This window comes from Littorina saxatilis, linkage group LG1 (assembly GCF_037325665.1).
Source record: "Littorina saxatilis isolate snail1 linkage group LG1, US_GU_Lsax_2.0, whole genome shotgun sequence".
Lineage (NCBI taxonomy): Eukaryota > Metazoa > Mollusca > Gastropoda > Littorinimorpha > Littorinidae > Littorina > Littorina saxatilis.
This window is the reverse complement of record NC_090245.1, coordinates 28,730,500-28,743,159: the sequence shown is the minus strand read 5'-3', so window position 1 is coordinate 28,743,159 and position 12,660 is coordinate 28,730,500. Positions and strand designations below refer to the sequence as shown.

The window sequence follows — 12,660 nt, the reverse complement described above, 5'->3', positions numbered from 1 at the left end:
TTGAGAAAAAAGACTAATACCCCATGGTCATGTTTCAGTCGTTATCGCAGAAAGAAGCACGTTAAGCCCTATTCATGTTGTTGTTTCTGGCCTTATCACTGCTTGCACCTACAGAAAAACTTAATTAAAAAATATCTTATCTTGGGTAAACTCCCTATTTTCTATTATTATCTACAGTCTACGGGAGTTAGTTTTCATAATTGTCTCTTAGGCTTTGAATTTGTAACAAATAAGAAAGAAAAAAGGCAGAAAAAGCCAGACAAAATCGAGTATCTGGGAGAATAAAATGAAACTGAATCATTTTGAGCGTGTACCTTGTAATATTTTCAGGGGTTGCCTTTATTGCATCCGCGCGGACGGGACAGCCCAGATTAGCTTTCGTCAACCACTGCAGAATTTCACATGTGCTACAAGCATATTATATAATTAAGAAACTTACCAATATCCAATGACAGTAATGCTGAGGGTTGAGGCAGGAGAGTTGTGAAGCTTATTCATTTGAGCCGCGCCAGAGGTGTTCAAACAGCAGACGTATTCGTAATTCGCCCTAAAGCTCACACAACAGCAAACGATGCGGCCACTGAGCTCCTCCGTGGTGTCACTGTGCATGTAGTTCGTTATTCATTTACAGGATAAAAATGTACAGATGGACTCAAGAAGTTTGCTGTACAAAGAATACTTTTCTTCCCATACCTCGAACACTTGGTTGAGAATTGTAGGCTAAAGTGGGGGCTAAGCTTATCTTAAGATTTTACGACCGAACTACCAATAGCAAAGTAAGAAATCGAGCATAACATAAGGCATAACAGATCCCTTCAAATTCAAACTCTCATCGACCACTGGACATAATAGCCAAATTGTTAGGTTATGGAACGTTTAATGATTGACACAACAAAACAACCACTGGAACCTCAATCAACGATCTTAGGAGTGGGAAAACAAGTTACACAGGAAACAAATAGTAATGATGAAAATATGTTCTCTTAGATTCCGTTTCTTGGATATGCTAATTCAAGGAGAATCGTGCATCCTGCCAACTTTCAAGGAAAACATACCCAAGTGATCATACTTTCATCACTGTCATTTGTCCATCTATATTGTTTAACTTCAAAGATACGAAGATCGACGGTGAATGATTAAACGTACCATAAAGTAAAACCGGTCTGTTTTTTTTTTTTTCCTTAGTCTGAGGACGTAGCAATCTATCTGTTTTGGATTCCTTGATGACAATTATGGATTCACCAGTACAGCATTATGGATTTCCCCCTGACATTCCAACTCCCTTGGGCAATATTTTCTTTTCTTTCCTTTTCATAAGTTTAGTATTCTCTTTGTCTGCATGTTTCGGTCAATGCAAACCATGCTTCTCTAAGAAAGTTCAGGCGGGGTGGGGATGGGGGGTGAGGGGTCACGGTGTGGCAAATTGATATTTTGTATTTTTTTCTGTTTGAAAAAATATCGACTTTCAATATTCAAAAGTCTGTCAATACATGACTGTGTGTATCCATAGAAAGGAAGACGCTCAAATAGCAACCTAAGGGTAGATCTTTTTCTTCCACAATGAATGTGAGAAACGAAATTGCCGAGAAAAGCAATGGAGCAACTAAAAAAATCGTTCTCACTTTTATTTTTATTTTGTAGCTTTAGGTTAACAATTTTACCCGGACGATGGGATTACATTTCACACTTGTACCTTGTACATTGTAAACGAAACTTTCCTTTTACATTATGCATGCAATTGCACATTGTTTCTGCTATGAACAAGATAAGAAAAGGCTCGACTACATCCTATCTTATTCGCTGGATCCAAAAATAATAGTTTGTGTGTGTGTGTGTATGTGAGTGTGTGTGTGTGTGTGTGTGTGTGTGTGTGTGTGTGTGTGTGTGTGTGTGTGTTTGCCCTTAAAAGATCTTTTTCAAAACAAACAAAAATGGCATTTCACCATTGATTTCTTACTGCGAGTACAAAGGCCAAGTCGTTCATGTGAAAAAAATCCACACACTATCATCTGGTAGAATTTCTACGTAATGTTTCATGAAGGTATGTCCAGTAGTTTTCTGGGAACCGCTCTGCACACACACACACACACACACACACGCACACACACACACACACACACACTCGCACAGACTCACGCTCGCACGCACGCACGCACGCTCGCACGCACGCTCACACGCACGCACACACGCACTCACGCACGCACGCATGCACGCACGCACACACACACACCCACACACACACACACACACACACACACACACACACACACAGACACACGTGAGCGGGAGGTCGTGGGTTCGAACCCCGGCCGGGTCATACCTAAGACTTTAAAATTGGCAATCTAGTGGCTGCTCCGCCTGGCGTCTGGCATTATGGGGTTAGTGCTAGGACTGGTTGGTCCGGTGTCAGAATAATGTGACTGGGTGAGACATGAAGCCTGTGCTGCGACTTCTGTCTTGTGTGTGGCGCACGTTAAATGTCAAAGCAGCACCGCCCTGATATGGCCCTTCGTGGTCGGCTGGGCGTTAAGCAAACAAACAAACAAACAAGCACACACACACACACACGCACACACACACACTCATATACTAATGAGCTTTAACTTTTGTGCACAATGTGATTATGTTCAATCGGAACGATGTAAACATCGCAAGTAAAAGCATGGATAGGTCTCTGGCCGTTGAGATGAGAAGAAAGAAACCGTTAATGAATAAATGCTTTAGTTAAAAGAGTGACCAGAATGTTTATTATGCATCAACACACACTTAGTTTACTCTGCTAGGTCATACAACAAGCAACAACAAAAATATATATTAACAAAAAGCACCCGAGCATTTTTCGCGATGATCCAACATTTTCAAAATAGACCTTACTTTGCACACGGGAATTCTCAATGTCACAACAATTTAAAACAAATAATGTACAATATCAAAAAGCAGAATCAGAAGCATAGTTATACACACATTTCTATAACCTCTATTACCAACCCCAAAAGACAATACAATCTGTAGAAGAAAATACATCTTATACAGGAGTGGTGATACACAAGAAATACAAGCAAGAAAGTTTGATTCGAGCGAGGGTGTGAAAGGATTTTGTGCTGCTCAGGCAAGAATTAAACACGATTGGTTTTGAACAGGAAGGGTCGTCTGCAGTCGGCGTTGAACAGCCATGTACAGCCAATGGGATTGGAAGCTTTGCAGACACCATGTTGTCTTGCGCGGCGAGCACCTTCAGAATCATGTTCGCCTACAGACTCTTGCCAAATCATAGCTTTCCTAGCGACGAGCGGTCACCAAGAAAGCGCGCATATGATATCCAAAAGTATTTGACAGAACAAATCCTACATGTTCATGAAAACATAGGGAGTACAATATTTTCTTTTTAGGGGCTCGGTAGCTCAGTTGGTAGAGCGGGTCGCGGATTCAAATCCGGGCCGTGACGGACACGGGTCAACTCTATGAGCAGATTCAGAGACGATATCAATTAATGTTCTACCCGCGTGAAACCACTGTGGCACGAAAAAGACATATTTTGCTACTAGATGAATACCCGCTTCGCCGGGTACGGCTTTGCCGGGAAGAAGTCGAGCGACCCGGCTTTGCCGGGTGTACGCCGGCTTTGCCGGGTGTACGCCGGCTTTGCCGGCGCACCGCACGAAGGAAGGGAGATAAACGCGCAAAACATTAGAGAAGAGTAATACCCGGCTTCGCCGGGACAGTGACCTTCTAAAAATAGTATAACGGGAATATGGATTGAGCGTTGTCGACAGTGACCTTCTAAAAATAGAAACGGGTATATGGATTGACGCCACACGAAGGAAGGAAGATAAACGCTGAAAACACTGGAGACGATAAGGAAGAGTTACTGGGAATGGATCCAGAGAAAAACCAAAATCGGTTCAGCGCTGCGCGCTGAGAGCCCGTGTTGAAATATCTCATCGAGCAGGTTGTGTCCGTGGTGTACCTGAATTTGGCCACCAAATTTGAAACAGATCCATCGAGAACCTTGGGCGTGCATCGCGGACACACACACACACACACACACACACACACACACACAAGTCGTATATATATATAGAAGAGCGCAGATGGCGGATTACACCTAAACATGCACACACCTGGGTTAGCGTGACTCTGTTGCTGCTAGCACGATTTTCAACAGGGAGAACGTGACCGACATTTCCACGCAAAGGGATGATACAATTATGAACAGAGATTCTTTATTTACGAGGGTAACTGTACAGCACAAAGTAGTTGCACATTCAATTTACAAGTAGAAGTGAACAACCTTTGGCATATTCCAAAGGAAGTTTACTGCAGTTTAGTTACAAAAAAGTGTCCCAAAGAAATTATAAAGTCAAAATTTCAGATAGTTCCATGGCGTTTTTAGGGTACTGCCTTTTGTTTCCTTGAGCATTGAACGTCATTGCTGTCACGAGCAGAGAAAAATGTTGTTGCTGTAACTGACCACACACCTGTCAGATTCTTTTGATATTTTGTACCAAAAGCATGATTACATTAACCAATTAGCAGTCCAAATTTCACGCCGTTTTGCCCTAAACAGCTAGAATATTGCACGTCTTCGCACAGCCTCCCCCCCCCTCCCCCGCCAATTACATTGCATTTTTTCTCTGTTTCTTGACGCTGGTTTTGATTCTGTCAGTAAACTGGGACACTTTAGACAAAATATCCACACCCAACAAAACAACATTGTACACTCACACACACACACACACACACACACACACACACACACACACACACACACATACTCTCTCTCTCACTCGCACACACACACACACACACTCACACACACACTCACACACACACTCTCTCTCTCACTCGCACACACACACACACACACCAGACAAACACACACACACACACACACCAGACAAACACACACACACACACACAAACATACAAACACAAGTACGCACGCACGCACGCCCGCATGCACGTACACACACACACACACACACGCACGCACGCACACCAGACAAACACACACACACACACATACAAACACACGTGCGCACTCTGGCACGCCCGCAAGCACGTACACACACACACACACACGCAAACACACGTACGCACGCTGGCACGCCCGCATGCACGTACACACACACACACACACACACACACACACTGAGAACATTATTACCTTCCTGCCTGCGTATTTCGAAGCGATGAACTTTTCTTGTCTCTTTCTTGGTGAGTATGGGAGCCTGGTTACGCTGAAAAGTGTGTGTGTGTGTATGTGTTTGTGTGTGTGTGTGTGTGTGTGTGTGTGTGAGAGTGTGTGTGTGCATGAGTGAGGGTGTGGTGTGTGTGTGTGTGTGTGAGTGTGTGTGTGCGCGTGCATGAGTGAGCGTGTGAGTGTGTGTGTGTGTGTGTGTGTGTGTGTGTGATTGTGTGTGATTGGGTGTGTATGTGTGTCCGTGTGTGTCTGTGTGAGTGTGTGTTTGTGAGTGTGTGAGAAAGAGAGAGAGCGAGAGAGAGAGAGAGAGAGAGAGAGAGAGAGAGAGAGAGAGAGAGAGAGAGAGAGAGAGAGAGAGAGAGAGAGAGAGAGAGAGAGAGAGAGAGAGAGAGAGAGAGAGAGAGAGAGAGAGAGAGAGAGAGAGAGAGAGAGAGAGAGAGAGAGAGAGACACATCTGCCAAATGGAAATTAATACCAACCTACATCTTCAATGAAGTTGGAACAAACCTTTGCTGCCTCAATGCTACTGCCAATCCAAAAACATTTTTAGGACTCGAAAAAGTCAAATCTAAATTCTGGAAATCATGTCTAATTAAATGGCTTGAATTCAGAAATATATACCTGTCCAATACTGAATTCAAATATACCTGTCTCTGGAATAGCAAAGAGATAATGTACAGAAACAGACCTCTGTTCTTCAAGAGATGGACAAATGCATACATAAATTACGTCCAAGATATATGGACAGACGAGGGATTATTACCACTCGCACGTATTGCAGAAAAAATCGGGGACTACCCTGCTCTGCTGTTTGATTATAATGCAATGCGAACCGCGCTCATTGCGCAATCATTGCGAGCTGACAATAACCAAACTCAAGAAGCGACTGTCTCTCTAGAACCTCAATCTCTTAAAAACTGGACTCCCAAAAAATTTAGATCACTACTTACCAAACAAAAAGCAAATACTCCTTGCTCAATACATTTTTGGATGAATAAATATAACTATAAAATAGAAAGAAATCATTGGATGATAGCAAACAACTGCACCAAGGAAGAGCGACTAAGGCTAACTTCACTGGAAGATATTGCATAATATCTACCCCACTAATATCTTACTACACAAAATGAAAAAACGTGAAAACAATCGCTGTAGTCTGTGTGGAGATATTGATTTCATTGAACATTTTTTCTTTAAATGCCCAAGAATATCACTTTTTTGGAAGAACGTAGAAAAGCAAATCTATATAAAAACAGGTTCACAGATAAAATTAAAAGAAACTGACGTTTTATTTGGTTTCCAACCGAACAAGCAACAGGACCAAACTATAAGAAATATTAACTTTATTCTGCTTGTTGCAAAAATGTCAATAAGTATATACAAATACGGAGAAGGCTTTGACCCAAATTGTATATTTGAAAGAGAGCTCTCCATTCGGCTTTTTGACTGAGAAACCCAGTACTATCATGCTATTGTAAATGACTCGTTGCAAATGTCAATGTATTAACTAAGGTGAACCAATGATGAAAACAATTATGACGAACAGCAAAATATATCATTATTATTAATTCATTTAAACACAACCATGGTAATAGAGAGAGAGAGAGTGAGGGAGGGAGAGTGAGGGAGGGAGAGAGAGAGGGAGAGGGAGAGAGAGAGAGAGAGGGAGAGAGAGAGAGAGATTGAGAGAGGAAGAGAGAGAGAGAGGAGGAAAGGGGAGGGTGCGAGAGAGAGAGAGGTAGAGAAAGAGCGGAGGGAGGGGTGGGAGAGAGTGAGCGAGAAAGAGAGATTTTTGAAGATTGTCCATGTTAAACGAAAGAATGATATTATTGCTATTTATAACCCTATCTGTTTATGTTTAAACTGTTCAGCATCGCTCACAGTATCAGAGAGAGAGAGAGAGAGTGGCAGGGAGGGTGAGAGAGACAGAGAAGGGAAGAGGGGGAGAGAGAGAGAGAGGACGATTAAAGATAGAGAGAGGGAGAGAGGGGAGGGGAGGGAGAGAGAGGATGGGGAGAGAGGATAGAGAAAGAGAGAAAGTGTGCAAATGCCAGTTGACGGAGAGAATTATAGCTAAATTATAATTGATTGAAAATATTGTACATTTTCGAAGATTGTCCATGTTAAACGAAAGAATGATATTATTATTATTTATAACCCATTCTGTTTACGTTTAAACTGTTCAGCTTCGCTCACAGTATCATACTCGTAGCGAGTCATATTGTAACTGAGGTTCAAAGAAAAAAAGAAAGAAAAAGAAGAGAGAAAAAAAGAAAAGAAAAAAAAGAAAAAAAAAAAGAAAAAAAAAAGAAAAAAAGAGAGAGTATGAAGGCTAGTATCCTCAAATCATATTTTACGTGAATGTTTTAATTTGTTCTTCACGGGTTTATGTTTGACTTTATTTAATTAGGGTTGTTTCATCGTGTCGACATTGGCTTTATGCACTGTGGATCGTGAAACAACTGGCAACAAACACACACAAACGCTGACATTTCCATCATCCAGGCTGTGGGATGACGAAAACAGCGACTGCCACACCAAAGAAGCGAACCAAAAAGATGATCAGACCACACAAACGCGTCTTGCACGAAATGTTCATAAATGAAGCATTTATTTCGTGTTCAGCTGAGTATGCTTCACCAAAGTATTCAGCAGAAATGATAGGACAACGTGTCAAACAATATTCAAGTAGCACACGCCAATTTGTCAAACGAACCCTTCAACATCAATGCAAGCCTAATAGTTGAGTTCATAACAAGATAACATTAGTGCATGTCAATTTGACAAAAAGGAACCCTTTGACGTCAATACATTTGATGTCGAAAAGCTCCAATGTTTCTGCTCTGACTACAGTACCATCATCATGTGCTTCCAAGCTCGAGGGTTCACGGCAAGTTTATCAGCCTTTATTTAGTCCAGGTCAATTTGGCAGACAAACCCTTTGACTTCCGTATGGCATCTCACGTCGTGGAGCTGCAACGTTGCCACTTTGAGCCCAACACATCCTTCAACCCCGCCCCAGTTGTTCGGTTCCGAGCTTTTCCAGAGGTAATGGTCGTCCGACAATGTGGAGTTGTCAGTCCAGTAGAACACCCCTTTCCGCCTCTTGGCTCCCAAATTCAGGTAGTTGGGTACGGAGTCTGTGGAATGAGGGATAAGTGGTTATTAAAAGTACAGATGAATAATGAATGATGAATACATCTTTTCACTCAACCGCTCTCTACAGAACGACAAACAATGAATACATCGACTACCACAGTGAATGATGAATGATGAATACATGATCTCACTTTTTCACACGGTGAGTGATGAATGCATCGTCTCTATCACACGATGAATGGTGAATACATCGTCTCACTCAGGCGCACGATGACTGATAAATATGTCAAGGCTGTGATTGGAATACCTGGCCAGCATCAGAATTCCGATTTCATCCACAAATCCGTATCAAAAGTGAGACCAAACTTACTGCATGATGAATGATGAATACATCGTCTCACTCTGTCACAACATGATTGATGATTTCACTGTCTTAACCCTTACCTCTCACGCCATGATTGATGAGTTCGTCTTCTCACTCTGTCAGTTACTGGTTTATTGGTATAAACTGATGAAAGAAATGAACGATGGTGCGAATAAGATGTCCTGTTTAATGTTAAAACTACATTTGAAGTTGTACCATGTACAAAACGTTAAATTGCCCTGGTTGTCGCATGTCAATACTATGTTAAATAAGTTGGGTCTATCATATTTATGGACAACTCAGAGTCTTGCCGTCTCAGGTTTTAAAAACGTTGTAAAACATAGGCTAAGAGATCAAATCCTGCAGGAATGGAACACTGACGTGAACGCCAACAGCTTGTGTTTTAATTACAGAATATATAAAAAGGATTTTTGTCTGGAAAGGTATTTGCTTTGTTTGCCTAGGAAATTCCAAGTTAAATTAGCAAAATTTAGAACAAGCAATCATAAGTTGCCAATACATCAGCACAGATTTTTTAATGCTCCTAGAAATGAAAGATTGTGTGATATGTGCGATACAAATGAATTAGGTGATGAGTTTCACTATTTGTTCATTTGTACCGACGAAAGTATAGTGTCTGAAAGAAGAAAATTAATTAGTCCTTATTACCGATCTCACCCAAATTGTTTAAAATATGAACAGTTAATGAATTGTATCTAAGATAAAACTAATGAAGCTAGCAAGATTTGTAGCCCACGTTATGATTTTAGTATGTTAGCGTTACATCTAGTTTCTTTATTGGTATGTATATGTATGTAATACATGCTTTTGTTTTGTTTTGTGTTTTTACAAAAGATGCATGGCATAATGGTATTGCCAATTTATTTCGGCTGTATATTATCGTTGTCCGCTTAATGTATACATATTATCTGTCTGATCTCTTACCTGATTTTGTTAAACCTATTTATTTTGTTTGTTTGTTTGTATGTATGGAAGTGTATATTGCCAATTTATTTTGGTTGTATAGTATTGTTGTATTTGTCCGCTCAATTTGTATACATATATTAACTGTCTGATTTGTTACCTTTTTTTGTTAAAATTATATCTTTGTTTCAAAGCCCTATGGGCCCTAAACAATAAAATACTTGACTTGACTTGACTTGACTTGTCACACCATGATTGATGAATACATCGTCACTCTGTCACACCATGAATGATGAATACATCGTCTCACTCTGTCACACCATGCTTGATTATTTCACTGTCTCACCCTGACTCATGATGAACGAAAAGAGGACCTCCTTGTCCAGCTCCGTGACAATGTCGAAGAGATGTCCGCCATCAGCAGAGCAGTTGTCCCTGGCAACCGCGTCAGAGGTGGGCAGGGTGCGCTGCAGTTTCAGACAACGCCCGCTGTGCACCGTGTAGCCAGCGCTTATGGGACATCTTCCTGGAAATGTGGCAGGCGTATCACATCCATAGGCCTACGTGTGTGCGTGGCTTTGTGTTTCTGCCTGTGTGCCTGTCTGTCTGTCTTTCCGTGTGTGTGTGTGTGTGTGTGTGTGTGCGTGTGTGTGTGTGTGTGTGTGTGTGTGTGTGTGTGTGAGTGTGTGTGTGTGTGGGTCGACTGCATGTCTGCCTGTCTGTCTGCTTGTCTGTCTGCCTGTATGTCTGTCTGTTTGTCTGTCTGTTAGTCTGTCTGTCTGCCTGCCTGCCTGCCTGCTTCTGTGTCGGTGTGTGGTTGTGTCTGTGCTCTTAGATCTAGTTTGATTTTGTGGCTTGTGGAAGTTCTCTTTTCAGTTCGCATTGCATTAGCATGGTATTAATGGATATGTTAACTCACCCGGAGGTTATGGTGTTTTACGAGTTGAACGTTGATTTGAACGTGTAGGAAGCAAAATATAGTTTTTGTAAGCTGATATGCATCTATTTATAGAGACCTACCACCCATCGCATATTCTCTTAAACTTAATGAATTTCAGTGACCAAATGATTTGTTCAGTTTGCACAGCGAACTTAAGCCAACAAAGTTCAGTACGACAATTATGCGAGCAATATGTCCCTACCAACATTCATGTTTACACTTTAAAATGACAAAATGTGACGAATGAACATTGGACGTCCCTTTTTTGCGTCATATAACGTCAGAATCCGACTAAAGCACTTATTTCGGCGACTGTCACAGACTCGTAAAAAAGAAAATCAAAGAACTCCAATACGAACTGATCAATACATATTGTTTTGTATTTGCGGTTTTTTTGGACTCAAATCGGACATTTGACACAGATGTCGACAGTCATTGTTCAACTTCACCGCTAGGTGGCGTGGTCTCGTAAAACAATGGCTGTGTGGATCAGCGTCAAATGTCATATCTTGGTCAAAAATGAAAACGAAAGTTTATTATTATTTTGTACTTACTGTAACGGCTAGTGGAGACAGAAGCAGAATCATTCATGTTCCGCATACTGGGTCCTAAGAAGCAGCGACGCGAGGAAAAGTCGTAGTAGATATCATCACAGCTCGACATCAGGTCACACGACCTTGCACACTGCATTGCGGACAATGGCCAAAGTGAATCATTGGTCTCTGCAGATTCCGTACTACGAAGAGTCGCCTTGCGCGTACGAAGCCAGACATTTTGAATTACCGTGGTATTAGTGTCGGCAGGGCCAGTAAATGTAGCCAAGCCAATGAACAAAATCGCCAAAAGACGCATTTTTGCTGGCAACTTTCACTGAGTGTTGTTGCTGTTAATTTTCTGATCGTGTTTGTGGTGATGGTTTGAGATGATGGCGGTGGATGTTGTTGTTGCTGCTGTTGTTGTTGTGTTTTTGTCGTTGTTGACGTTCCTCTTGTACTTGTTTTTTCCTTCTAATTCCTCTCTAATGTCGTCTTCTTCCAGAAGAGTGATGACAGAATTCTTGATGTGTGATCCAATACGCTTTCTACCAAAGGATTCAAATGCGCTTTCTGATCAATGACAATGCTTTGAATTTTCAAAGGAACGCTGAGATCGTATGTCTCGCTCTGTGCCTATTTTTCGATCAATTTCTTTAATGCAATCAAGCACTTTTAATGAAATTTCTCATGCTTTTCTTCATCGCTGAACACCGCTTGACTCATTGCGCTGTTAATGATCAAAGATCCACAGCTAGAAAAGTTTAAGAGAAAATGTAAATAACGCTGTTTAAATCGAAATGCTGACCTCCTGTGTTCTTTATTTTGCCAGTAGACGAACTCCGGAAATATTTCTGTCGGGTTTGAAATGAAAGAGTAAATACTCTTGATTTTAGCGAGGCAATCTTTCTACACGTGCTCCTTGTCCACGTGTTTATGACACACCCCTCGCTAGTGACTGGGCTATAATGCCACGTGGGAAAGTAAGTTTGACCCACTATAAGCAAGAGTGTTCACTCTTTTGCATCCCATACAAACCCGACAGAGTTATTTCCGTAACTCGTCCATTTACAAGCACCATCCGTAAACCATCAGTTTGTGATCACATATATCCCGATGCGTTTACATACATTACAAACATTTTTTTCATTTATACGCTTGCTGCAAGGGGACATCCTGATTGCTCTCCCCGGAGAACGAAAACTTTTAAGAGATTTATTTTTAATCGTGCCGAGGGAAGTTTCGAAAGTTTAAAAGTACGGACTCGGGATATATTCAAGAAAGGCTGATAATTATGTGTTACATTTGCTTACCTGTTTGTTTTGTTTGTTTGTTTGCTTAACGCCCAGCCGACCACGAAGGGCCATATCAGGGCGGTGCTGCTTTGACATTTAACGTGCGCCACACACAAGACAGAAGTCGCAGCACAGGCTTCATGTCTCACCCAGTCACATTATTCTGACACCGGACCAACCAGTCCTAGCACTAACTCCATAATGCCAGACGCCAGGCGGAGCAGCCACTAGATTGCCAATTTTAAAGTCTTAGGTATGACCCGGCCGGGGTTCGAACCCACGACCTCCCGATCACGGGGCGG

General features: G+C 41.7%; 1 protein-coding gene across 1 annotated transcript; it reads right to left on the bottom strand.

The window, feature by feature from the left end:
- Nucleotides 1-7,826: 7,826 nt before the first annotated feature.
- LOC138971396 (C-type isolectin Sp-CL4-like) lies at nt 7,827-11,220 on the bottom strand. The gene is made up of 3 exons (XM_070344158.1): nt 11,085-11,220; nt 9,937-10,116; nt 7,827-8,343 (listed from the first exon to the last, which is right to left on the bottom strand). Exons 1-3 carry the CDS (start codon nt 11,218-11,220, stop codon nt 8,114-8,116), a joined length of 546 nt encoding a protein of 181 aa, XP_070200259.1. The 3' UTR covers nt 7,827-8,113.
- Nucleotides 11,221-12,660: the final 1,440 nt, after the last annotated feature.